This window comes from Polyodon spathula, chromosome 27, assembly GCF_017654505.1.
Source record: "Polyodon spathula isolate WHYD16114869_AA chromosome 27, ASM1765450v1, whole genome shotgun sequence".
Taxonomy (NCBI): domain Eukaryota; kingdom Metazoa; phylum Chordata; class Actinopteri; order Acipenseriformes; family Polyodontidae; genus Polyodon; species Polyodon spathula.
In genome coordinates this window covers 8,997,457-9,022,456 of record NC_054560.1, presented here as the reverse complement: position 1 = coordinate 9,022,456, position 25,000 = coordinate 8,997,457, and the positions used below count along the sequence as shown (strand labels likewise).

The following is a 25,000-nucleotide window of genomic DNA, read 5'->3' as shown; positions in this document are numbered from 1 at the left end:
TGTCTTCCCCGGACGTCCTGCAGCTGCACTGCAAGATCAAGAAGATCCAGGTGGTGAGGCGCTTCAGTCAGACTGTGGAGGAGAGGCTGGTGGTGGAGCCGCTCCCTCGGGCCAACGTCTTAATCAACTTCTCCAGAGCGGACCACACCACCCAGCTGCGCCATGGGGACCTGCTCTCCTTTGGTGCCCACTACATATTCCTCTACAAGGACCCCGTGAGTGCCAAGCCTCTTCCAACACAGACACTCAGCAGGCTTAAAATCCTCTTCCAGTTGCCCGAGCCTGAACTGGACCTGGCGGTCCCCCTGGCTTGCAAAATGTGTGGCAGCGTTATCAAGGAGAAGCAGCCACAGCAGCAGCAGCAGCCTGCCCGCAGAAGTTTCAAGCCCCATCTAATGAAACGCAAAAGCCTGCAGAGAAAGAAGCTGCACCTGGACTTCGAGGAAGCCCAGGAGGACGAGTTGATCGGGAGAATAGTGTCCCTCATCGAGCCAGGTGGGGATGACCACAAGCTGACTCCAGCGTACCTGCTTTGCCTGTGCATCAAGCACTCAGCCGCAGCCTTTGAGGCAGGAAGCTTTGGGAAGCTTCTTCTAAAGATTGTGAAAAGGATACAGTCTATAGCTTGGGTTAGTGTTTCTCTTCTGTAAGTGAGGCCGCCTTTAATGGCTTTATACTTTCTATTGATTTTTTTCCACCTGCATACCGTATTCTGTTTTATTCAGCTGTTTCAGATTTTACTGATTCAATTATTTACTGGAGTTTATGTTCTACGGAAAGTCTGTATTAAAACTTCTTCATAAACAAAAACAGTACCAACATTTGCATCATTTTTGTAACACAAGGTGTAGATCATCTTAAAAATGTGAAGTATGACTTAATTTCCTCTTGTAGAGCAATGGAATTAAATTCAGGCACTGGCCGCCAGCCTGCTTAGGGTAGTGTTCTTATTTATTTGATATGCTACCTACTTGGTGCATGCACGTTTACTAAAACTAGGCTCCTGGCTACAAAATGCAATACAGTTATATTAGCATTCTCCTTTAAAGGTCAGTATTCTAACTGGTTGATCAGGGGCTGAAGAATAATGGACATCCAGTGTTGCTTACTCAGGGAAAAAAAAAAAAAAAAGACTACATAATGCGTTAAAATATTAATTTGAATTATATTTGTAATAGATTTTTAACCTTAGGTCAAAAGAGACAGTTAGGGAGATTATTAAGGCTTGATTGAATCCTTAGAATGCTGGCATTGTATTAGAGAAACTAAATAAAAAGAATGAATCAAGAATGCTGGCACTGGGGGAGGAGGGGGTAGGGAAGGAGGGAGGGGGGCAGTGTTTGTCTTAAACTATCCCTTCACCTTGTGCCATCATTGCCTACGTGGAATATGCCTTACATAATGTTATTTACTGAGTTCAGAGTTGGTGATGAAGCACAGAGCATTAGTATGCTGTTTGATTCCTCGTTCACAGAGGGGCTGTTTTATGGTTGTCACTGTTGTTTCCATGTAATTTGAAGTTTTCCAGTGTGCTCTAGAGACAAAGCCTCAGCAGGTGGAATATCAGCCCCCAGACAGAAGATCACATTTGCATTTACTGCATAGAGACATCATGGAAAAATATTACTCCTGTCTAGAGTCTAACACAGTTTTACTAGGGGAATCAGTGCTTAGAGTTGCCATTTGGCATAACAACTTTTTTTGACTTGAACTGAACTAAAGAAACCTTCAATCAGCGAGTGAGAATTTTTTTAAAGGTTTCTTTAATTGTATTCAGATTGTATTATCTTTAACTAATTAACGTGCACTATAAATTACAAAGGACACCTTTTGAAGATGATTATTAAGAACTAAAATTATTTCAAACATTCCAATGCACATTAACAATCATATCCATGAAATTACTTTCTCCAATTTAGCAAGTAAATGAGAATTATGACTTCTTCAGAAATATATACGCTGTTATTTAACATATACATACATACATGCACACACGTGTATATTTCATATTTCTAATTATATGTTGTGGCTCTTGCAGGAGAAGACTAAAGAGCTGGCAGAGAAACATGCTCAGCAGTAAGTATTTGATCTTTTTAGCTGCTGGATCAGCTGCGTTCCACTTTGTTCATAATTCCAAAAGGTATATAAAACATAATAATCACATTGCACTAAACAGCAAGATTACTAATAGAGTCAATTCTCTCCCTCCCATGCAGCCAGGATGCAGCCTCCCTGTCCCTACTGAGTGTCGCAGACCTGGTCCCAGACCTGCAGCTCATCCTGTTCTGGATGTCCAACTCCATCGAGATCCTCTACTACATCCAGCAGAAGACCCCAGGCTTCCTGCAGGGCATGGAGCAGCAGGCTGTGAAAGGTACTCCCAGTTCAACCTACTGATTTCAAGTTTTGAAGGACTACAGCGATGGAAATAAGACTCCCATTGCATGGTGGTCCATTCCCGGTTTTACTATGAGTACCTGAGCTTGTTATCTATAGCAAATGTGCCTTTGCCCTTAAATGTGTTACTAAATAAATTAGGTGTAAATGATAATGAAAGTATCAATGGGCACCAGATCATTTTTTGGTGGTTCTTCATGCAGGTTCGTAAGAGAGAAAAATCTTTCAAATCCTTCACAAGCCAGTAGGTGTACTTCACTGCAGACAGGTGCCTAATTGTGTACAGGCGGAGTGTGCAAAATTGTGTATATTGTAAATTCCAGGGTGTCTATTGGTCTTAAGGTATTACAAGGAATAGCATGAACTTAACCTGAGCTTAATGCAGGAGCCAGCGAAGGGACTTGGCAACTTGTATTGCAAGTTTGTCATAATGCTTTTCCACAGCCCTTGGTGTAGCATAGTGGATGGCAAGTGCTTTGTTAAGAAATGATTTCAGAGAGCTAATTAGCTGTGACGGCTTTCAGCCTAGGGAATGCTCTTATCCCCTTGCAGATTAGCATTGATTCACCCTTGCAATGTCCTTGCAACTGCATTTTATACAAGACAGTCTGGAAGTCAGTGGCAATCACAGAAGGTCATTACGACATTTCCAAATGTTTTTATTTGCTGAAAGTAGAAAGACAGTATAGACAAAGAGAGCAAATCTGTAGATTTTTTTTATTTGTACAACACATTTCAAAATGTAATCTTAAAAAATACAAAAGAAATCTGAGCCTGGATGCATGTTTCTCTAGGACGAAATACCAACAAATAAACCAAAAACAATTCAGTTGCATATTTGAGGTGTGCCCCAGCGCTAGACGGTTATTGAAGAATGGCCTGACGCTGCAGGGAATTAAATTTGGCAGGGAGTAGGGAAGAGAAGATTGTAAAAAACAAAGAGGATGAGGACGTAATAGAAAATAAATGAATGTAATGGGACTGAAGCAATAAGGACAGATAAGAGGCTGACGGAGGAGATCAAGAACTGAGATTACATTCAATGGTTTGTTTCATTTTTTACAAAAAAAGTTGCCTACCCAGCTACACCACAATTAGATGTCTCTGTTGATGAAAAATCACTGTTAGGGTTTTAGGTTTTAATGGCTTTGAACTGATTTTCTTTTTGAGGTTATAAATCCTGCACTTTAATCATATCTATATAATTAATTGCTTTATGATTAACAAGGAATAACAGTTTCTAGACACATTACTAGTGATACCACTGTAGTGAAATAATTAAAACTACAAGTACCAGTTTTCTGCTGTGTGAAACTTGATATCGGAAAGAATAGCATGGGGCAGTCCTGAAATTCAGGATGATGCTATGCATGTCAGGCTGGGGGACAAGGCATTGATCGGTCTATGGAAATACTGGTGGTGGGTTTCCTGTGTAAAAGCGTCCTGCATCCTGTGGGAGGGAAGGGAAAAATGAAAGTGGCCTCCCACAGGTTTATTTGCTTTATTATTAATACAGTGTTTCCATTTATTTTGGTTTGTGTTTTAATGACAGTCGAATCCTGAGCAGAATTTCCACAAAATGTCAGGCACAGATTCCAGATTCAACCAAGAGTAGGAGAGAGTATAACACATGATATAACCCTTTGTGATTTTACTGAAACTTCCAATTCTAAGAGGTATCATTTGAACACTGAATAAATACTTTAAAATCTCCCGGAAGGCAGCTGAGCATGCATGTTACAATACGCAAGAATTCATTTTCTGTCTGATTTTTTTTTTTTTCTTTTTTAGCTTTTTAAGATTTACAATGTATTATTTTTAAAGGTATGCATCAATATCTGTATTCATAAACACCACGAGATTGCCAGCAGGTCTCTGAGTCTGTTTCTGGGCAGCCTCACAAAAATGTCTTCAATCACTTTTCCTTTTATCTAGATTGCAGGGAATACAGTGTTGTAAAAAAACAAACAAACAAACAAACAAAAAACACATCAGATGGATTGATGGTAGCGAACTGTACACAGAGGCATTTGAAGGTTGTAAAAGTTAGCAGCAGTATCCTGACAATTTGTGGATGTTGTTTTTTGCAAAGTGGAAAAATACCAGCTGCATGAAATGATCTATAACTGAAAATCTATCTATAAAATCTATAACTGTCATGGACAGTTTGTTTTCATTCTATACTTTCTTTTCAGGTTCTAAAGTATCCCTGCTCTCCACTGCCATATCAGCCAACGAGGAAGCCATGACTATCTTAGAGGAAGTGATCATGTACACCTTCCAGCAGTGTGTGTATTATATCACCAAGGTATGTGAACAACTGCAGCCCAACAGCTATATGAAGCTTGCCATTTGAACCTGGTGGCTGTGTGGAATGAGCTCAGGTGTTAAGAAGCAATGGGCAGGTTTACCGTCTGTCTCTAAAAGAGGTCAAGGACTTAGGGGCGATTTCCAGGGCAAGGTAGTTGAGGCATGTGTGAGATGCACTGCGATGAGGCTTGTATTGGCGCTGCCCTAACAGCGCTGTTGCTACTGTCAAACCCCAATGCAACGCTTCCTTGTGGAGTCCCCCAGCAAAGATCAACAACTTCACACAGACAGGGTGCCAACCTGCACACAGGCTACCCTAAACAGGCTACAAAATGGTGGAGAAACAGCAGGTTCTTCGTTTATTACAATTATTGCCTTATCACTATTGTTTTAACCCGGAACGCATCCAACCTGTCTCCTGGTCCTTGAAACAAAAGGTTACTGTTAAATGAGTTAGCGCCCGCTCTTATCCTGGTAACAGAGCAAATGGTTATGGGCCAGCTGGTACACAGAATCAGACTGTGCCACTTACTGATGCCTAATAACACCTCTAATCAGCCTTCTTATGTCTTTTCAAACCACCTGGTGTGAAGGATTCAATCCAGTGTTCATGTCTGCTATTGTCTAAGTGGCCCGAGGTTTGTTGTAGTACCACTGCCAGTTTACTTCATATTAGAGTGTGGCTGGGTTCAGATAAGTCAGCAGTCCTAGCTTACATCAGGGGGCGTAGCAGGGGTGCCGGTGTGATTGCCTTTGGGTGTGTACTCATTAAAAGCCAGGGATAAGCTGTATTAAGCCAAGATAATTAAGACTGTCACATGTTCTAGGCATTGGAAATACTTAGCTGAGAGAAAAGGAGCGTGTGTTCAATTCTCCCTTACTGACTCCTTACAGTGATAAGCAAAACAAGCCATTCCTTTCCTTTCGGGTATCTTTTTATTTTGTTTAAGTCTAAAGATTCATAACCATGATCTACTCTTCTACTAGAAATCCAGTCGAAATGGAAACGTATCTCCTTCCTTGTACGGTTTGAGTACTGGGTAACTGCAGTTCCACAGAGCCACCTACTGCCCAGAATTCACTGTGCTGTCATGACTATAATGTGGATAATCAATTGTGTTACTGCACAAAAACTCACAGTCCTTAACCCTTGACAGTGGGAGGTCTATCTAGACCACCAGTCCCTGGCCTACAATCCATTTTCACTCCATCAACTCCTGCATGAGCTATCCAGTGCCAAAGAAAGTGGGGGAGACCAGTAAAAGGCTGGCAGAAACAGAATGCCTCCCTATTGACAGAGGAGACTTAAAGAGGAAAGTAGCCTTTATGAGGGCAGTAAGGGTTCTGTAAACGGCTCAGGGTCAAACTTCAAAGCCTACTTCCCAGTACTCCTTTACCTCCTCCTCTCCCGGGAGCAGATGGAAGCTGACTCCAAACCCGTCTGTGCCTCTGCAGGAGCTATAACTGCTGTTGTACAGCTTGCTTAATGTACATGTTGTGCATGCTTTTAGGCTGAAAGCTAAGCAGCATCATGGTCATGTTCTCTCGAGATATATAAATCCAAATTTTGCAAACATTACACTCCTACCTACTCGGAGAAGCTTTTGTAGAGAGATTTTATTTTTTTTATGTTTTTGTATTTTATAACAGATCAGACCTGTTCTTAAATCTATGTCTAGTTCCAGTAGATAAGTAGAGTCTTTCTTTTTTTTTTTTTTTGCCGATAGTCATTGTACGTCTCCCTGCCCGGCTTGCTGGAATGTAACCCTTTTCAGGCTGAGAACAGTGACCCCTGCTGGCGAGGAGGCTCCCCTGCGCTCCCAGAGCCTGTCCGCAAGGTTGTTCTGATCTACCAGACCACTCTGGACCTGCTGCAGCAGTACCAGGTGCACTCTGAGATCCAGTCCCAGATGTTTGCTTACCTCTTCTTCTTCACCAACGTCTCCCTCTTCAACCAGCTCCTAGACAAAGGTGAGCCTCATGTTATTATTATTATTATTATTATTATTATTATTATTATTATTATTATGATTATTATTATTAATATTTTATTATTATTATATCAAAACTGTCAATGTGGCCTTGGTAATCCGCCAGGCATGTAACATATTAAATTGCAAAGCCGTAGTAAATCACACAATGCGCTATACAATACCCTCCATAAAGTGTTCTATATGTTTTGAACTTTTAACTTTAAAGTTAGTTACCTTAAGTTATAGGACCATGTTTAAACTCTATAAGTAATTCCAGTTACATTTTATGTTCAGTAGTTACAGGATGTTTTAGCTGATAATTATGAACATGCTGTTCTCTGATTTTTATTATTATTTTTTTAACTTATTTCCCCAAAGGTTACTCCCAGCTCGATTAGATTTGTTTTTTCTGGAGGGTAGCGTTGGTCAATAGATGTGCATGGCCATTCCTCTTAAATAAGCCTTACAGAGGCCATAACATGCAGACAGTTCCCAAATACTTTTCCATCCAGGATAACACTGAACAGCTGGGTTTCCGGTGGCTGAGCTATAAATCAGTGCAATGCCACTCATGGTCTCACGCTAGGTGAGCACGGCCCAGATAAATGCTCATATTTCCCATCGCAACTCATGTCTAATTTAGTGCAGGTGCCTGTGGTGGAGATCAGTGATCACACAAATTGAATCTGTTTTAAAATATCCAGCCTAGTTTGTGAAAATATACCGCCATTTAACCCTTGTGGATTACTATTTTATATTAAAGTGTGTGTTAACCATGGTCAAACCCATTTTAAATACATTAAATACAACCATTTTAAGTACATTTTAACTTAATAATACCTTTCTTTTTCATGAAGCACATGCATCCGTGAATTGACGTGACCCAGCTAGTGTCTTGCGCAACGCTCATCTTTCAATGGGCTGTCTCCTGTCTGGTTGTGATTTAAGATGAAGGGTCTTGGTCTCCAATTAACGAGAGGTCATGTTGTTATACACTAGAATCCAATGCAGATAAAGACTTTCCTTGTGTTTTATTTTTGCCAATTCAAGCAGTACCCATAAAACTATATAGCTATTAACGCTATTTATTGATATGTTAAGTAGTGTTACTGAATAATCGTTATATTGATCATGCACCAAAAACATCTGTGAAAAGCTTACTTTTCTATTTTGTGCATTGGCTTGGCTGCATTAATGAAGAATCTTCCAACTCCAACAACCAGCCCACAACATGCTCAGTTGCTGTGCGTGTAATACGATCCCGATGTCATGATAGTATCGAGGCAATGCATCTTCGTTAAAAGGACAGGGATGAGCTGCCATGCAAGCAAGGGTCTTATTGCCAGTGATTCAAGGCAGTGTTTCTGTTTCAGATACTTGCGCAGGTTGGCTGTTTAATAATAAATGGTTCCTATCTGTTTCATTATCACTCACCCAGCAACAGCAAGGAGACTTCTGACAACTTATACTCTTTAAACCAAGAGAGCCCTAACCTACATTCATTACTGCAGACATGCCTGTCTTTACAGTGGTATTGCTTTGTGGAAATCGGCACCTTGTTGTCTTCAAACTACAGGCCAGGTAGATGAGCGTTTACGGCTAACGCTGTCATCTGTGTCATTCAGAATTGCTTCTGCATTGCATATATTTTTGGAAGCAACAATTCAAAGAATCCGACATCATGTGTATGACGCTTACGATCACAGTTGTTCCTTTTTGTCAGTTTAGAGTTTGCATTAGGGGTAGTTTTACGATTAGGCACTGCTTCTAAAGGTCTGCCTTCTCTGCACGGAACTGTTACACAGCTAATTCCTCAGATGGAAGCAACAGGTTAGCATCAGATTAAGTAGCCTTCAGATTAGCCAGTCATATTGTTTAGATACAGATCCCTCAGCACCCCATCTCCTAAAGCATTAGTCAGCCTTCAGCTCTCTGTAATCATTTTTTATAGATGGATGTGGGCTGGGCTTGTACTCCCAACAAGCGTTGTTTATACCACTGCATATCGGTTCAGAATGTTAAAATGTACTTAAACTGACAGTCTCTTGAGTAAAAATACAAGTTTGTTTACTCCCCGAGTACTCTCAAAGATACCATAAAGAAAAAAACAAAGTGAAAAGCACACATCTTGCATTGTTCCAGCTCGGCTCTTCTGCTTCATTATTAAAATGTTTGCATCACAATGCTGCTGGTATAACTCCTCTCAACGCACTGCCTGTCACATAGTCTGCACATGACTTCCGCATCCATAGCAACCAGGCCAGGAGGGCACAGACAGGAAGGCTAATGAGACACTGTAGCAGATAAAATGGAAATGTGAAACCTTTTCAGAGTTTGCCCACCACCCCCCTCCCCCCCCTCGCCTTAATTCTCTTACAAATTGCATCTTCCAGTCTGCCGCTTACTGGAAAAGCTACATTTGATCAATTTGAACCTACTTCATTTGTAAATATTTCTGTGCATTAGATTTTAAAGTGCTTTCTTCGGCTGAACCACAGTGTGAGGATTTCTTCTGGCTGCTGCTTCTGTGGCAAAAGCCAAGTATTTTGAATTTTGTCCTCACGGAAACCAATTAAGATTTTTACAAAATTAAGAGTTTGTTAACAAAGGCGTGGCACTGAGCAGTGAACCAGCAGTCTCTGTTCCTCGTATCCTAAGGGTATACAGTATCGGTAGAATGTACAGATGATTTTTCTATTTGATCTTTCGATAAACTTTGCACAAATCATAATGAATGTCATAATGGTTTCTATATAATTTAACTGTGTTTAGTTTTGTTTACTTCAAAGTCTGTCATAGTTAATCTGGATTAGCAAACAATTCTCTTATTCGGTCTGGGCTGGTCTTGGTTTTCGGTTTCAGGTCGTCAGCTTCAAGTAGATTAAGTTCCAAACTGTAAACAAATTGATTTTCAGCGATAGAAACAGGTGGGGAACATTTTGCCAGACAAGGAGGTAATCCTATTACTGTGTCAGTTCTGTGTATAAGCAAGAGCAAGAGGTCTGCTTACTATAATAAGTATTTGTGAAGAAAAAAGATAACTGCCCTTTTTATAATACATTTTCAAAGGTCAGTAACAATGGCTTATCGTCACGTTGTTTTTCAAATTTAATAGATTTCTGTCTCTGACACTGCAGGTACATATTTTCTAAATACACTGTCTCTCGAGAAGGATAAAGGCTACAGTATTGTTATCCATGTCTGCAATCCTTTCTCTTTCCCAGACAGACCCTGCATAACTATGTCTAGGCTCAGAGATTTATGAGAACATTTCAGCCCTGTTGTCGGGTTGAGTTCTTGTCATGCCTAGGGTTTTAGTTGCACTTGTAATGCTTACAAAATGCAGTATTCGTTATTTAAACATCTGAAAACATGAATAACTCTGGCGGGCATCCACAGACTTGTGCACCCAACAGGTAATGAAGATTAGACGGCACTATCAAGAAGAGGAACCAGTCAGAGGAGTCTACCGCACAAGTCGCTTTATTCTGCGCTACCCATTTAGTTCTAATGACGTCCCACGGTACGAGCTTGTACAAGTAAAACCAGCACAGTGTGAAAAATGAGAAAGGGGACGGAAAACCAGCTCTTCAGTGCCAGTTTTGCCCTGTCCTGTGGGGATTCAAATGTCGAGCTGATGGTGAAGGCAGCTGTGAGCGTTACACAGAAGTTATGAGAAACAGAAATAGCAGTGCACTTGAGTCGACAAAAAAGGAAGGATACCCAATGCAGCCTTGAAACCTTTGAAGAATTGTGTGTCCAGTAATTTGTCCAAATATGTCCAAACCACCCATTTCCATATTAAACACTGTCTGTAAAGGGCTGGGGTGGACAGATACTTCCAAACACACTTCTTCTCCACTCCATGTTCAGTATTTTGTAAATGCTGCTAAATATTGGATGGCTCCAATTCAGCAAAGTGATCCCGGTTTATAAAGTATTAAGTAGGGGATCGATTTTCTGACTGGTAATTTCCAGACCGCCCTACAGCTGACTGCATAACTTCCATAAAACAGGCTAGAAATGTATGTTGCATATTAACATATTGTGCCTGTGTGAGCACATGTACAGTGCATGCAGTTAAGGGATATTTTTTACACTCTAACTAATTCTGGCCTGGTAAATAGCAGCTGTTATTGGAGACTACAGTGGTCAGGTGCTTTTTAGACTATGGGCAATAGAATAGCTGTAAATATAACACTTATATGCATACCTTGATTTTTAAGATGGTAAGTTGAACAGCACAAGATACACCTGGCATTGTTGTTTTTTTCTTTTAGATTGTTTTCCAACCTGCTACAAACACTTGATTTTTTCTGACCCCTGCTCAGGTCCGCTGCGGGGGTGGTTCCACTGGTCTCGGGGCGTGCAGATCCAGGGCAGTCTTCGTCTGTTGCTGGAGTGGGCTGGGAACGCTGGTCTCGGTCACCTGGCCGAGGAGTTCTTCTCCAAGTTCTCCAGCGCTGTGAGCCTGCTGGCCACACCGACCCTGCAGCTCGTGCAGGTATAACAGAGTGTCAAAACAGGAGCTCCTGGGGCAGACCTGTGAGCGGGATACCTAAACCTGACAATACATTTCGAAGCGGTCGGGAAAAAAGGTTGCAGGTTAAGCGATTTGTGATTACAGTGCAGAGAAAGCCGACTGTTCTTTCCGTTTTGATTTTAATGTGATTTGGACATACTGTGTAGATCCTCAGTACAACACAGTCTGAACCAGTACCCTTCTCTCCACAGATGACCTGGAAGTCTCTCTGCAATGATTACCCAGCTCTCAAACCGGCCCAGCTGCACCACCTCCTGACTAAGTACCAGCTGGCTCCAGATGCAGGGCCCATCCTGGCCTGGCAGCCCAGCCCAGAGGAGGAGGCACAGATCTACAGGACAGGTCAGCCAGCAGCGCCGCTCCGCTGCATTTGTTTTCTGTAATTGCTTTTCATATTATCCAACAGCCGAGCTCAGTTACCAGCACCCAGCGTATCTGTAGTACTTTTTGCTGCTGATTAAACAGGCATGTGTTAAAACAAAGCAGGTGAAGCAAAGTAGAGAAGTAGAGAAGAGACTGGCAGTACCCAGGCAGACAATGACTTTTTCCTATGCCCTTGCTTTATTTAGAGCACAAGGACATAATACCAATATATTTGAACTTGGACTACTGTTTGGCTTTTCATTTTCAAGCGCTAACAGGAACAATACAGTATTTTTTTACCAATATAAGCTTGTTATTAAGAGTTATAGAGCTGCCAGCTTTTAAATTTGTTAGTTAAGCGAATTAATGAAACCCAGGGCTGTGCTATGTACAAACCACTCTGCGTATTTCAGTGGATCTTGTGGAGAGTTTTGAGAACCACCCCCCCATTGTCCTGCCCAGCAGTGGATTCCAAGTGGACTTTGAGTCGGACACTGTGGATGACAACATCTACAGACAGCTGCTCTACGTGCGCCACTTTCTGTGGAGCCTGAGAGCAAAGTCCCCCTCCTCCAACGGCAGCATAGATTCCCAGGAGCTACAGGTAGCAGGACAATCCCTTAAACTCCAACATAGTATACGCTGAAGTACAAGTTTACATTATTTATTATTAAACAGAATTCCAGTGGCTTTTCTTTTTTGTTTGGGCTGAATGCACTCGAGTTCTCCACTGTCTTCGAACCTTCTAAATCATTTAAACAGAGTTGATCTGCTGTAATCCCAACCATGTGCTGGAAGCAGATGTAAAGGTTTAGCTGGAGTTGTAATCCTGATAAAAGGAACCTTCTGGGCTCACGAGTGGCGCACTCTGCCGGTTCCAGTCCAAGCTTGCTGATCGTGGACGGGAGCTCCCAGGGGGTGGCACACAATTGGCCGAGCACCACCCAGGGGAGGAGGGCTGAGGTCAGCGAAGGGTGTCTCCGGCTCACCACACACCTGGCGCCTGCGGGCTTGCCAGTAAGCTGCCCAGAGCAGCGTTGTCTTCTGATGCTGTAGCTCTGAGGTGGCTGCATGGTGAGCATGCAGTGTGTAAAGAAGCGGACGGCTAACGGCACGCGCTTCAGAGGACAGCCTGTTTGTCTTCGCCCCTCCCGAGTCAGCGCAGGGGTGGTAGTGGTGAGCTGAGCCTAAAAATAATTGGACATTCTAAATTGGAAGGAAATAATTGCCGACAACTAAATTTATTTAAAAAAAAAAAGTTACCCTCTACACTCAAGCCAAAGCAAATTGCTAGAGATGAAAATCATTCTTAATCTTATTAGGAGTTTTAATTGGGCAGCATAGCTACTGGGATTATATTGCTACAAGCGCCTTTTTTCTTAATGCTTAATTCAGATTGTATTAAACTACTGTTTGTTTTTAGCCCATAACCAATACTAGATTTAATATGTACATCCTTTGTTTAAAACAGTACTGATTTAATTAATACTTGAACCTGACCATGCCCTGGCAATAATGTTCAGGGTTAACTTTTCACAGGTTCTTAATTAAGTACATGTCTCAAGTATTTATCTATCTTTTTATTTGTGTGCATCTCCTGGGCTACTGATAATTCCTCCTATAGTGTTTAACTGGATTACTACTTAATTGGTGAAAACGTTCATTGCCATTTTCAGAGGGAGCCACCGTTATCTCATAGTAGCCCAAGGCCAGCAGCTCCAGTAGGTCACAGCACCCCAAGCAGCCACCATTACTCTGGCAGCCCCCTGGAGACACAGCCAGACGGGAGGGTCTCGGTCTTGTCCAATCTCAGCAGCGGTCCTAGATATGGTCCGTGTGAGGAAGACAGACTCAAAGAGAAGCTGAATCACGTTCTGCTGCAGGGCAGCCTGGGGAGGAACAGCTCCTTCCTGCAGAGCCTGCTGACTCCTCCCAACACACTCCTCTACACTGACCTCAGCCAGCAGGACAGCACGCTGCTCAACAGAGGGGGCAGGACTATCCATGACGTCAATAAAGGACTGAACAGCTTCACTGTCAATGGAGTGGAAGGTACATTTATGTAGATTAATTAGGAGAAATCTGCAGATAATTTTATGAGATCTTTTTTTTTTTCAAATACATACACAAGCAGGAGTTCGCCTTACACAATGATGCACCAATTATTGTCCCAGCAATAGGTACAAAAACAGGGTTATATTTTAACAAGGTGTACGTAAGTCAAAGTGGCTTTCATGCATTAGCAAAAAGGGTTTTGTTGTCTGTGCAGTATCACTGCTACTGGAAGGAAGAGTGCTTTGGAGTGTTAAATCACTGCTAAACATGCAGTCACTTGGGGTCAGACAGTCATTTTTTTCTTGTGGCCTCACTTGACCTCCTCCAAGTCCCCAAAGATGATGCTTCAACCAACTTGTTTGCACACAGTGTTCTAAACTCTGAGCTTCTTTGCCTTAAACACAGGAAGAGTAAGGCATGAAATCCTCAGGTGTTTATAAAGCAAGAAGCAGAGCATACTGTACACTTGTATCCTCTACAGGCAACAGCAATGGGGTTATTGACTTCCCCACCCCTGTCTCCTCCAGTCTCAGTTCAGCAGCTGATGATTTCTGTTACGTGTTTATAGTTGAGCTGGACAAGGGACCCTTCGGACTTGGAATGGGGCTGATTGATGGTCTGGTAAGTAGATTTTATTTCAAATCAAACTTTAATATTAATACTTTACCCGGGGTTTACCTGTGTGTGTCTTTATTCTATTCGCAAAAGTTGATAATACAGATCAGGGGATCTCCTTTTATTATACAAAAACATACAGCGCACGTTGTCATGATTAAAATGAAATGGGGAGCTTGGGTGGGATTTGACCAAGGGAAGATACAGCTCCAAATAGGTGTGGCAGTGATTTAGATGCTCTGTCCTGTACTACAGCCCAGTAAAGTCTAGCATATTACTTCCTCCCCTCCCTCTAAATCTCTTCTCCCCCGTTTAGCACACACCCCTCAATGCCCCTGGTATCTATATCCGAACGCTGATCCCTGACGGGCCGGCTGCTTCAGACAGTAGGCTCAACATTGGAGACAGGATCTTAGCTGTGAACGGAACCAGCCTGATTGGAGCAGACTACCAGAGGTGATCCGAATTGATCTGTAACAAATCAAACGTCCTGGAAGAATTAATATTTTAATTACATACCACTGCTTGTGCAATGGAGATTTACCTGTGCTGGCCCTGCAAAGTGAATAAACTAAACTTAATCAACACCTGCATGTATGACATGAATGTTAATAATATCTAATTAAAGGCTTAGGACAAGCAATGGCAAGCAAGAGCCTGCTAACACTCCTGCTCTTCTTCACAGCGCTGTGGATCTGATCCGTGTGGGAGGCGGGAGGCTCCGTTTCCTCGTCGCCAAGTCTGACATGGAAATCTCGGAGAAAATCAGTGCATCGTCATGTTAAAAGGATAACCCTACTATAATCCACCACTGTCCCCTACAGCTAATCTGGGAGAGTGGGCAAGGAACAAAACGCTGCTTCTGCACATTCAATGGCATTATACATCTGAGAAGTACAAACTGTTACTTAAGATTTAAGATGAAGTAATATACTGGCATACTAAACTTCTGTAACCTCTCTAGGAACCTGGGCAACTGAATTTCTTGGCCGATTTCCTGCTTTCTGCTGAATCCCTTTGTAGAAAAAAAAAAAAAAAAAAACAGTGCTATGAAACTAAGAAAGAACAGATCCGTTCAGTTTTGCATTGGTGAACAGCACTTTATAATCTTGTAGTATCATTCAAAACAAATTCAAAACGCACATATTCACTCACAACCATTTTCACTATGAACGCTGTGGTTCCTTGCAATGGGATTGTTTTAACAGTTTATTAACAAAACAACTTTTGCACTTTAAAGCACCTTTTAATAATTATTAAACTTGAGTAAATGAACATACTGAGCTAGTGTGTCTTTAGCAACATACATTCTTTCACCAATTGCAAACACCCCTCAGTATTAAATACTTCTATTTCTTACAATGACACTTCTCATTTTTAATTGTATTGTTTTGTTTGTCTGCAGTGTGTTTACTGTAGGTTTAAACTGTATATGAATTAATGTAATTCAGTTTTAACCACTCAAAAAGGTTTTCAAAATGTATTTATAACCAAAGGGAAAATTTTTATCTTTGATAAAGGACACAGCTATCTTCTGATAACTCATTGCAACAAAAGAATCATATATGTGCATGTTTAACACACTTTTGCACAAGCACCATCAAGTGGCTACCCACTGCTACTACACCAATAGAACAGGAGGAATGGTCATTGTTTCTGTATTGTTTGAGGAGACTAAATATTTCAAAAGGACTTGTGTACACAGACCTGGTTCTTTGTCTTAATTGACAGCACTTAGAAATACTTGCATAGAGAAAAAAAAAGTCATACTTAATGAGGGCAATTATACTTATTTTTTTCTTGTCTACGAATCTTTCAAACTATTTCACAGAGTATCTTAATGACGGTAAAGTATATGAACTAAAACTAAATTCACAAATAACAAATTGCACTGTAATTGTGTTGAAATTTCTCAGCATTTCACTTTTTAAAAATAGAAGTATTTGTATTGTTAATATTGTCTCACGTTTGGGTATGTGCTTTTCCAGTCATTGAGAAATGATCTCAGTATTGACGCACTTCAGAGCTCTTTTTCTATTCATATTATAGTATGTAACCAGGTTATATTTTTCCCTGTGCATGTAAATAGTGAAGCATTACAAGACCTAGTCACCAGTGTGCGCTCATACTGTTTGTACCAAGCTCAACTGGATTTTTGTCAGTCTACAAATATGTTTTTCAGAAAGGTGTTCTTTGTATTGTGTTTTTCAAAAAGGTATTCTTTGTATGTTGCAACCAAAAAATAAAGTTTTTTTTTGTATCCTGACCTCATTTTGAATTATAATTTTTATACGGGATGTGTGCAGATTTCAAGGGATTGTGACGGGACTGTTTTTAGAAACAAGATGTAAGAGCAGAAGCACTGTGATCCACAAAACAAATCACACACAGAGTTCTTGAACAGGAGATAGAATGAATAAAATGTAGCCACTCAGCCTTGGCTAAAAGAGCTGGTTCTTTTCCCCTCAGCTATGTGCATATTCAGATCTGATGACCAGAAAGAAGGTCTTTTGATTCTAACCTGGAGAGAAGCTGGAGTCTCTCTGCAGTACTTTACTGACGGCCCTCATGGCCAGGGGCAGGGAGGTGTTGGTGTCCCGGTGCCAGCGTGGGCTAGTCCCCTCCGTGGGCGGGGCCAGTACAAACTGGGCCACGCTAGGCAGCTTCAGCAGGTTGATGAGCTCGCTGGCCCGTGTGTGGATCTCTTCGATATCCTCCTCGCTGTACCAAGAGGACACGCCGGCACTGCGGGCGAAGGAACGCATCTTCGAGAGAAACAAAGAAACCCTTTGCAAGGAAAAACAAACAATGAAATTGTCTGACAAGGAGGACCCGGCAGAGACCAAGCACAGGGGTAAGGGCTTCACACCAGTCCTGCTTTACTGTATTTGTACACACCGGATTCACTAGATGTTGGATTTCGATTTTTAGCATCTGTCGCAATCACGTAACTTAAGCACAAAACAGTGCAATAATAATAATAAGAAGAAGAAGAATAATAAATAATAATAATATAGGATTGCTTTGTTTGAATACCGCACTTTCAAACTCAAACACTGGGGAGAGGGATTGATGTCTATTTGGAGATTTGAAAAAATAAAATAAAAACTGCCACTGTTTGCATAGCTGTTCTTGGTGAAAGCAAAGTAAACTTTGGAAAATATTAGAAAGCAAACTTCCTGTTCAACCACTGCCTTTTGTTTGTTACTTAGTGCAACTGTATTGACTTTAATATCCAGGAGAGTAATGCAGCATGACCATTACCACAAGAAAATCAACTCCAGACCCTACTTCAAAAAAATTTAAAATAAAAATTTCATTTAAACAAAAAACAGCCTGGGAATATAACCAGGCTAACTCTTGAGTTCCTCGTCTTGGCCAGAAGGATCATGTTCTCAAGGAATGCTATTTCCTGGACACTATAAAAGTGTTACTGTTTACAGCATTGCCAATATGCCTTCTTTGACTGGAATAGAAGGCTTTCTGGTGTGAATACCAGGCAGGAAACTCACCTTTGTGCTAAGCAGCGCGTGTTCAATTCTATAACTTCATCATCATCATTATTAATAATAATAATAATAATAACAATAGATTTGCTTTAAATCTACCTTGGCTGAATGCAGTTCAGCATTCAACAATGAAGGCTTGTATGTTTTCAACTTATAAAACGGTTAGAAAAAAGGGATCAACTTTAACATTCTTTGTAAGCCCCAATAGCTCATGGTCCTGCCAAGGGATTGGCTTTGCCCCGTACCTGGGAATGAGGTCCTGGCTGCGGGAGGCCAGTTTGGAGAGGGTGGTCAGCAGCATGGTGATCACTCGGGGGGAGTACGTGGGGATGCTGGCCGACAGGCGCACCTGGGTGATCTCAAACAGAACTGCTTCCAGGGTTTCAAAGAACGCGGTGATCTGCTCCACTGTGCACCGCTTGTCATAAGAAACAGACAGGTACTCCCCAATCGCCCAAACCTGCAGTGCAGAAGGAGAAAGCCCTTTATTTTCACACACGTTTGTTTGGGAACATAACTTCAAGAGCAAGATCACCAGAATTGCCATTTATTTTGCAACATTAAAAAGTTTGTTTGTTACAAAGTATTTGCTCTCAGCTAGCAACTCAGTCTAAATGTGTAAGCTGCCCCTTAAAATATGCTGTATGTTAACAACCAAAGGATAAATGGATAAGTTAGTAATTCAGCAAAAGATATCTGTACATGTTTGAGGGACCCCGCAGCTTTGGCAAAAGTGCACCTACTAATGGTGATTTGTGGAACTGTGTGAAGAAACAAAATCTTACCACATGCGTGTAGAAATTCTCCTTGCTCTGTATGTTGCCTGTGGTCCCTGCGAATTCCATCAACTCCTTGCACTGTTCCACGATGAGGGAGGGGTGCAGTTTACACAGCACCAGCAGCTGGGAGCTAAACACCCTGTAGTGGGTAACAAACAGAACTACCTCAATAACTTTACAATGCATTACTACAATGCAGGTTTGATCGTGAAAGAGTGTGCTTCTATTTTTATACATAAAGAGACCCTGAAGCCCAATTCATACTGTAGTTAAGGAATTGGCACACTGCTTATACGTTATTCTCAGCATGTTATTACAGCTGTCCAGACTTGGCTCAGATGGATTAGTTCCTGCCAGATACTGGCAAATTGAACAATTATATAGAAAAGAAAATACATAACATTGGAAACAAAAAACAAAGGAATTTAGGGTAAGCCTATTGTGAGTTTTATCTGTGCACATCTGTGAGAAAATACAGTCCATTTCAACCACGTTGCTGTTTCTTATGTTTTAACAACGATGATTATGAGGGGCCTCTGTTTACACAGAGAGCTTGGTGTAACACAGCAAATGGTAGAGTAGTGAATTAACTTATTTTAGCAATTCCCAAGTCGAGACCCAGGACACGTGATAAAACAATATTAAAACAATCACCACTGGGATTAAAAAGAAATTTGCGACAACTAAGACTCCCAAACAAAGCAATGTTGCTTGGCTCACCTCTGTACTTCCCTCTTGTAGTTCGGTATATCATACAACAGACTGCTCCTCTCCAGTATAACAAGCACCAGCTGGTTTATCAACTTTTCATCTGCAATCTGATGAAACAAAACCTTTCACAAGTGTGCCCGTCTTTAACGGGGGCAGCTGAGGATGGAATACTGAATCAAGACAGGAGGATCTTGGGTAAATAAGGGCATGCCAATTAAATGCTTTATCAATCTGCAATGTATACCAACAGGCAGAGAATTATACGCTCATTTACTTGCCTCCGAGCTCAGGCTGTACACATACTTATCAGATTGTGGCCGTGCTATGTCAGTTTAATTCCAGGACTACTAGAGGCTGCACCATGCAGTCTAGCAGCTGGTGAGGCTGTGAGAGATGACTGATGCAGTGACTTGCAACACTTGACAATTAATTATGCTAGCTGGTACCGTGACATCCAGGCCACACCTATATCTCATCTGGTTTCCAGTAAGAAAGTGGAACATTTGAGCTTATTTTAAATGAATTACCATCAAACACAAACAATACAGTTACTAACAATACAGCGAGTTAAAAAGGCACACACTGTACTTAACTAACATAATGCTTTCTTCATACACAGTTTGACTAAATGATCTAATTAATTTTTCTAAATTGATGTCAATTAATCTTTAACACCCCCTGGTTGATATCCTAACAAGTCACAAATGATTCATACTTTCTTATTTGACTCCATTATAAAGAAACCTGATGGTACAGGCAGCTGCACGCTCATGTGTTAATGCTGAATGAATACGGCATGTGAACTGTAACCACGGCTACCTGTGCAGCCTTGTTAAAGAAGGCTTGGAGCAGGACGGGGGTGGTTTGAGCGCACTGCACAATCCGCGGGCTGTCAGCAATGTCCCTCAGCACCTCATGAAGCACACTCAACCTACGAATCAAAAAGACAAGGCTTCTCATTAGGGGCCGGGCATCCACATTTACCACCATACAGGATATCTAATGTGTTCCAATAAAAAAATATATGACCATCAACATCCCCGACAACAAGAATATGCAGTTTAACTGCTACATCAGGATCGTGTTAATTTATACAGCACACAATATTACAATAAGCAAATCCAGACGATCATATACAAGTGCCTGTTGGTTGTCCTTTTTCTTACACCCAGAATCAGTAATGAAGACAGCAAGAACATGCATGGGAATCATCAGGCTACCTCCTCTGTGGGTAGAAGGCAATTGTAAGTATTAGTAATGGAATGCTGCTGCAGCATGGCAGGACTAGGTGGGGTCTGCGAGGTCTAGTCTGTCTTGCTGGGAGCAGTACCTGTCGATAGTGTCTCCAGTGCCTGCCTCATCCCTCAGTATATATAGGAACATGCCCCTGTAGCAAGGGTGTCTGAACGCCTCCATCGAGCTCGATACCTTGGCGCTCTGATCCAGGGGGATCCTTTCAGAGGGCTGGGAGGAGGCGGATCTAAAACATTGATATTTTGTGCGATTTAAAAACAGCACGAGAAACTGCACGAACATCAGATGCTAACTGGCTTTCTTGACCTGAACACACATTTTAAATAAACACAGCATATCTTTGCCGCCTTCTGTGGCCGTGTTTTGGCTGTAGTGTTGCTTTAAAATAAAATATATTTACATTTTGAGGAGGGAAAATCAACCACCATAGACGGGGACTCTTGCTTGCTATCAAAGTCCCCTATTTAATAATTTCCAAAAAAAAAAAAAAAAATGTGTAGCTGTTTACTCACTCCATTGAGAAGCTGTTTCATTCTAATCCTAACCATGTTTTTATGCTGATATAGAGTATACACTTAGCAAAATTACCGGCAATGGTGACAAAAAACTTAATAAAAGGGAATGCATATGGGGATTTTAAATCTATCATTGATAATGCACAATGTATTAATTCAATAAACAATATAATATTTTTAATATATGCGCTACTAGGAGATTTTGTACAGCACAGTAGCTGTCCCTTGCTTTGTGGTTTCTCAGCAGACTGTCAAAATGTCTTTTAATGTGTTCAGAAAGAAATAGAAAATGTACATATTTCAGACAGACACAATGATTCTAAACAGCTGCCAGTTGGCCTACCTCATTTTTAATAAGTCAATTTCACTTTTTTTGTTCTTACAATGATGGCAATGACCAAAAAAGTTAATAGTTATTTACCATCCATTTTCTTATACTGCAAACAATACAAAAGTGGTCTGAATAAATCATGCACATAAAAGCCAAAACACAATATTTGAAAAGCACCTTAGCTGGATAGCAAGGGCTGCCGTTAGACAGGGCAGATCCAGCAGGGAATGGAGAATCTCAATGGCAGTGTCTGGACCAATCAGAGACGGAAGCAGTTCAACATATTCAGAGATGAGGGCGGGGCTATTCCATGCCAGCGGCTAGCAGGAAATAAATGACAGCAATTATCCTTACGATTAAGACATTTCCACAGTGATGCACTGCATCCTCATTGCAAATCCACCTACACCTTTACAACAGACCACATAAGCACAGCCTGTTTGACAACAGTAAGACACCGTTCAATTATAAAGAAACATACCCTTCTCTTCAATATGGTCAACTTGTTGGTCTGCCTACCAAGGTTCAGTGCTTATAAATTCTGAATAGCTTGTTGGATTAATCTGGACATTTCCATACAGCTTCATAATGATAGGGGGTGATAAAGCGCTCTCCAAAACCCAGCGACGCTTTTTTGTAGCTTGAGGCAAAAACTTTTCAAGCTGGTGTCGCAAATCTCACCTTGAAGAGGTTGGGGAAGCTGTGCTTGAAGACGCTCACACTGTCCCGGAGCACTTTCACATTCATTCTGCAGAACTGGGCAAACTCAAAGGCCAGCATAGGCTCCTGGAATAACTCAGATGGGATTTGGGTAAACAGCTGCCTGTATACCGCTTCAGAATCGACAGCTGCTGTCTCGCCTGCCAAGCGACAAAAGAGTTCAAAGAGGAACTGCATCGTCTGGCATATACTTACTGCACCGCCAACTGGGATACAGGGTTCCAGGGTAGTGCACAGGGTCCTTCTCCCTCCAACCCTCCCCACTGTATACCCCCTTCAGTGTGATCTTTCTTTTAAACTGGTTGGGCCTCAATGAATTGCAAAATGTGGGCTCAATGTAAATGTGCACCACAGGAACACTACATGACCGATGTTATTTTCCATGTTACAAGGAACAATTCAAATGCCCTAAATACACTACTTGATGAAAAATAATTCCACAATCTTATATTAAAATGCCCATCTGGAAAGTTTGATTGAATGATAAATTGTATTGTTTTTAAAGGGAAAACAGAACAGTACATTTGACTGACTGACTTTTTTTATCTACCCAGTCTTGCTGGAATTAAGTGGCACAGATGACAGAGCTTACTGTGGTTGAGATAGAACTGGGCTATAGGCAGCAGTGCCCTGGAAAAGGCCAGGTCCCCACTGAGCCTCCCATACAGCGCTTTGACACAGGCAAACGCCCGGTACACAAAGGAAGGGTCCTCTCTGCAGATGATGTCCATCACTGTAACTGCTTCTATCAGGCACTAAACAGGGAAGAGAAACTCATTACAGAGAATGGAGATTAAATGAACTTGCACACAATATAAAAACCTAAAATATAAAAAAAATTTAAAAAATCACATCAGCAGCAGCACTTCCACTGAGTCTTGTACATGATTTACTGACTACAAGCACTCTTATTTAAGTATTTACATAAAAGCTGTTGCCACTCTTAATTTGACCGAGTGCCTCCAAATGTCATGCTTTTACATTTCCCAAAAAACAGCTGCAAGAGGAATCCCTGAACACTCACAGTGCAGATATTATTTAGAAAAATGGATGCTACAATCCACAGATTACCAACATACAGCTTTCTGAAGCTCCGCATCTGACCTCTTCAAGGCTTCTGCAAAAGAAAAACAAAATAATCCATTCGTTCAAGTTATGCACGTTCCTGAACGCGGTACATTGCTTGCATGCAAACTCCTGTAAAAATGAACACATCTCACTCCTGTCGCTCTGTTCGATGAGGCGATGACAGTACTCAAAGGCTTTCTCTCTCAGGCGCTCCTTGGGAGGAAGCAGACGGCTGGATGTGGAGGTAGCCGAGACCATTGACATAACAGAGCCGTCCACTTCGGATTTGTCATCTACAGCAAAAAGAACACACTCAAAAGGGGCAAGGCTGTTTCGCTGATTGATTTCCATCACACCAAATAAATAAATTTAAAGGACATGGGCCAGTTTAAAAAGGCACTTCTGGCACCACACTGGCTCTGTATCGTTTCACAAAACAGACAGAACAGTCCTACTACCTACAGTAGAGTTGAGACGCACCAGGCTACTACTCAATCATGAATTCAAGAATACACAGTAAAAAAAAAGCAGCTGGAAGATAAATACCTGTGTCCCCATTACCACTCCCATCAGTGCTGTAGCACAGCAACCATTGCCTGATCATGGAAAAAGCATGCATGTTCATCCACTGGTCCTCTGTGTAAGACTGTCCAAGGCAGAGGACGGTGAAGAAATCAGCAGCTACTGCCCCATCCACCTCAGTGATTGGACCTGGCTGGGAGATGAAGCAGAAAAATGAGACATCTCGTGTCCATTCTGAGGCCTTCAAAAGAAGAATGTTTTGGGATTGGACTGCACTGCTTAGCTGTGTTCTAGGGAACATGGAACTACATCTCACAGAAGACCTTGCTAACTTCTGTGTTTTTTTTTTAGCTACAAATAAGTGTTTCATTTGTCTTACGAAATACTTCAACATAGGGCCCAAATACCTACAAAGTATCATTCATACACTGAGCTCTATAAAAGAATTTGGCAAATGTGTAACCACCCCACCAAAAAAAAAAAAAAACCCACTTAATCTATTTTTATCTAAGTCAAACTGTCAGACCTGATTCAGGCATAATCTGCTACCTCAAACTATAGGAAAGAGTTTGTCTCTACCTGTCTTGTCCTAGGACTGGTAAAGAAGCCTCCAGATGATAACTGTACTCCTTGCTGAATGCTGGCATATCGCAGCCAATCAACAAGCTTCCGACTGACCAGGTTGATCTGATCTGAAATAGAAAATTCTGAGTGACCAACCTTGCAGAACAACAGGCTGCTCCAGTAATATGGGAGACATAACGCTACTCAAAACAGCAGACCATAAAGTAATCAAATACACAGTACTAATATGCATATGTACACCCAGTTTTATTTATCAGATCAAGACAAACGTAATGAATTACTAAATTAATTACCTTAGAGCTGAAATAGCTGAAACTGATCAACTAGACAGCTTAAGATGACAAGCATTAATATAAGCCACACTCAATGTAAAGACAGTGTACAGTATGACCTGTTAACAAAAAGTCAATGAAAAGTACTTGCCTTCAGTTAAACAGTCAGGGGAAAGGCTGATGACCTTTGACAGGACTGGAAGCAGGTAACGTGAACTCTGACCTTCGGGCTGGCGAGCCTCCAGACACTTAAGAACACAACGAGCCACAGATGACACTTTGTCCTTATTACCTCCCTGAGAAGAATTAAGATGGAAATCCTGTAGAACTGGGAGGGGCATGTCACGGCAGTGGCTCCCATCCCTTGATAAAGGTATTCATTTAACTTTAGGAGTTTTAATGGGTTAATAAATTAAGTGCTTCACTCTACACACACGACCAACCCTTTGTAGGCCCACCCATAACTAACCATAAGTAT

General features: G+C 41.4%; 2 protein-coding genes across 2 annotated transcripts; one reads left to right on the top strand and one right to left on the bottom strand.

The window, feature by feature from the left end:
* Positions 1-2: 2 nt before the first annotated feature.
* Positions 3-15,189, top strand: LOC121301215 (ras-associating and dilute domain-containing protein-like; the record flags this gene model as incomplete). Its single annotated transcript, XM_041230358.1, has 12 exons — positions 3-629; positions 2,039-2,076; positions 2,217-2,374; positions 4,593-4,705; positions 6,435-6,678; positions 11,012-11,184; positions 11,415-11,565; positions 12,000-12,190; positions 13,263-13,638; positions 14,123-14,262; positions 14,573-14,712; positions 14,942-15,189. Coding segments are annotated over 12 exons (2,451 nt in total), but the record flags the coding sequence as incomplete, so codon positions are not given.
* A 159-nt stretch (positions 15,190-15,348) lies between these two features.
* Positions 15,349-24,863, bottom strand: ap5z1 (adaptor related protein complex 5 subunit zeta 1). Its single transcript, XM_041230357.1, has 14 exons — positions 24,674-24,863; positions 24,245-24,357; positions 23,690-23,858; positions 23,296-23,436; positions 23,155-23,192; positions 22,668-22,830; positions 22,037-22,215; positions 21,533-21,675; positions 20,586-20,735; positions 20,075-20,186; positions 19,265-19,362; positions 18,551-18,683; positions 18,011-18,225; positions 15,349-17,043 (listed from the first exon to the last, which is right to left on the bottom strand). Exons 1-14 carry the CDS (start codon positions 24,861-24,863, stop codon positions 16,773-16,775), a joined length of 2,115 nt encoding a protein of 704 aa, XP_041086291.1. The 3' UTR covers positions 15,349-16,772.
* Positions 24,864-25,000: the final 137 nt, after the last annotated feature.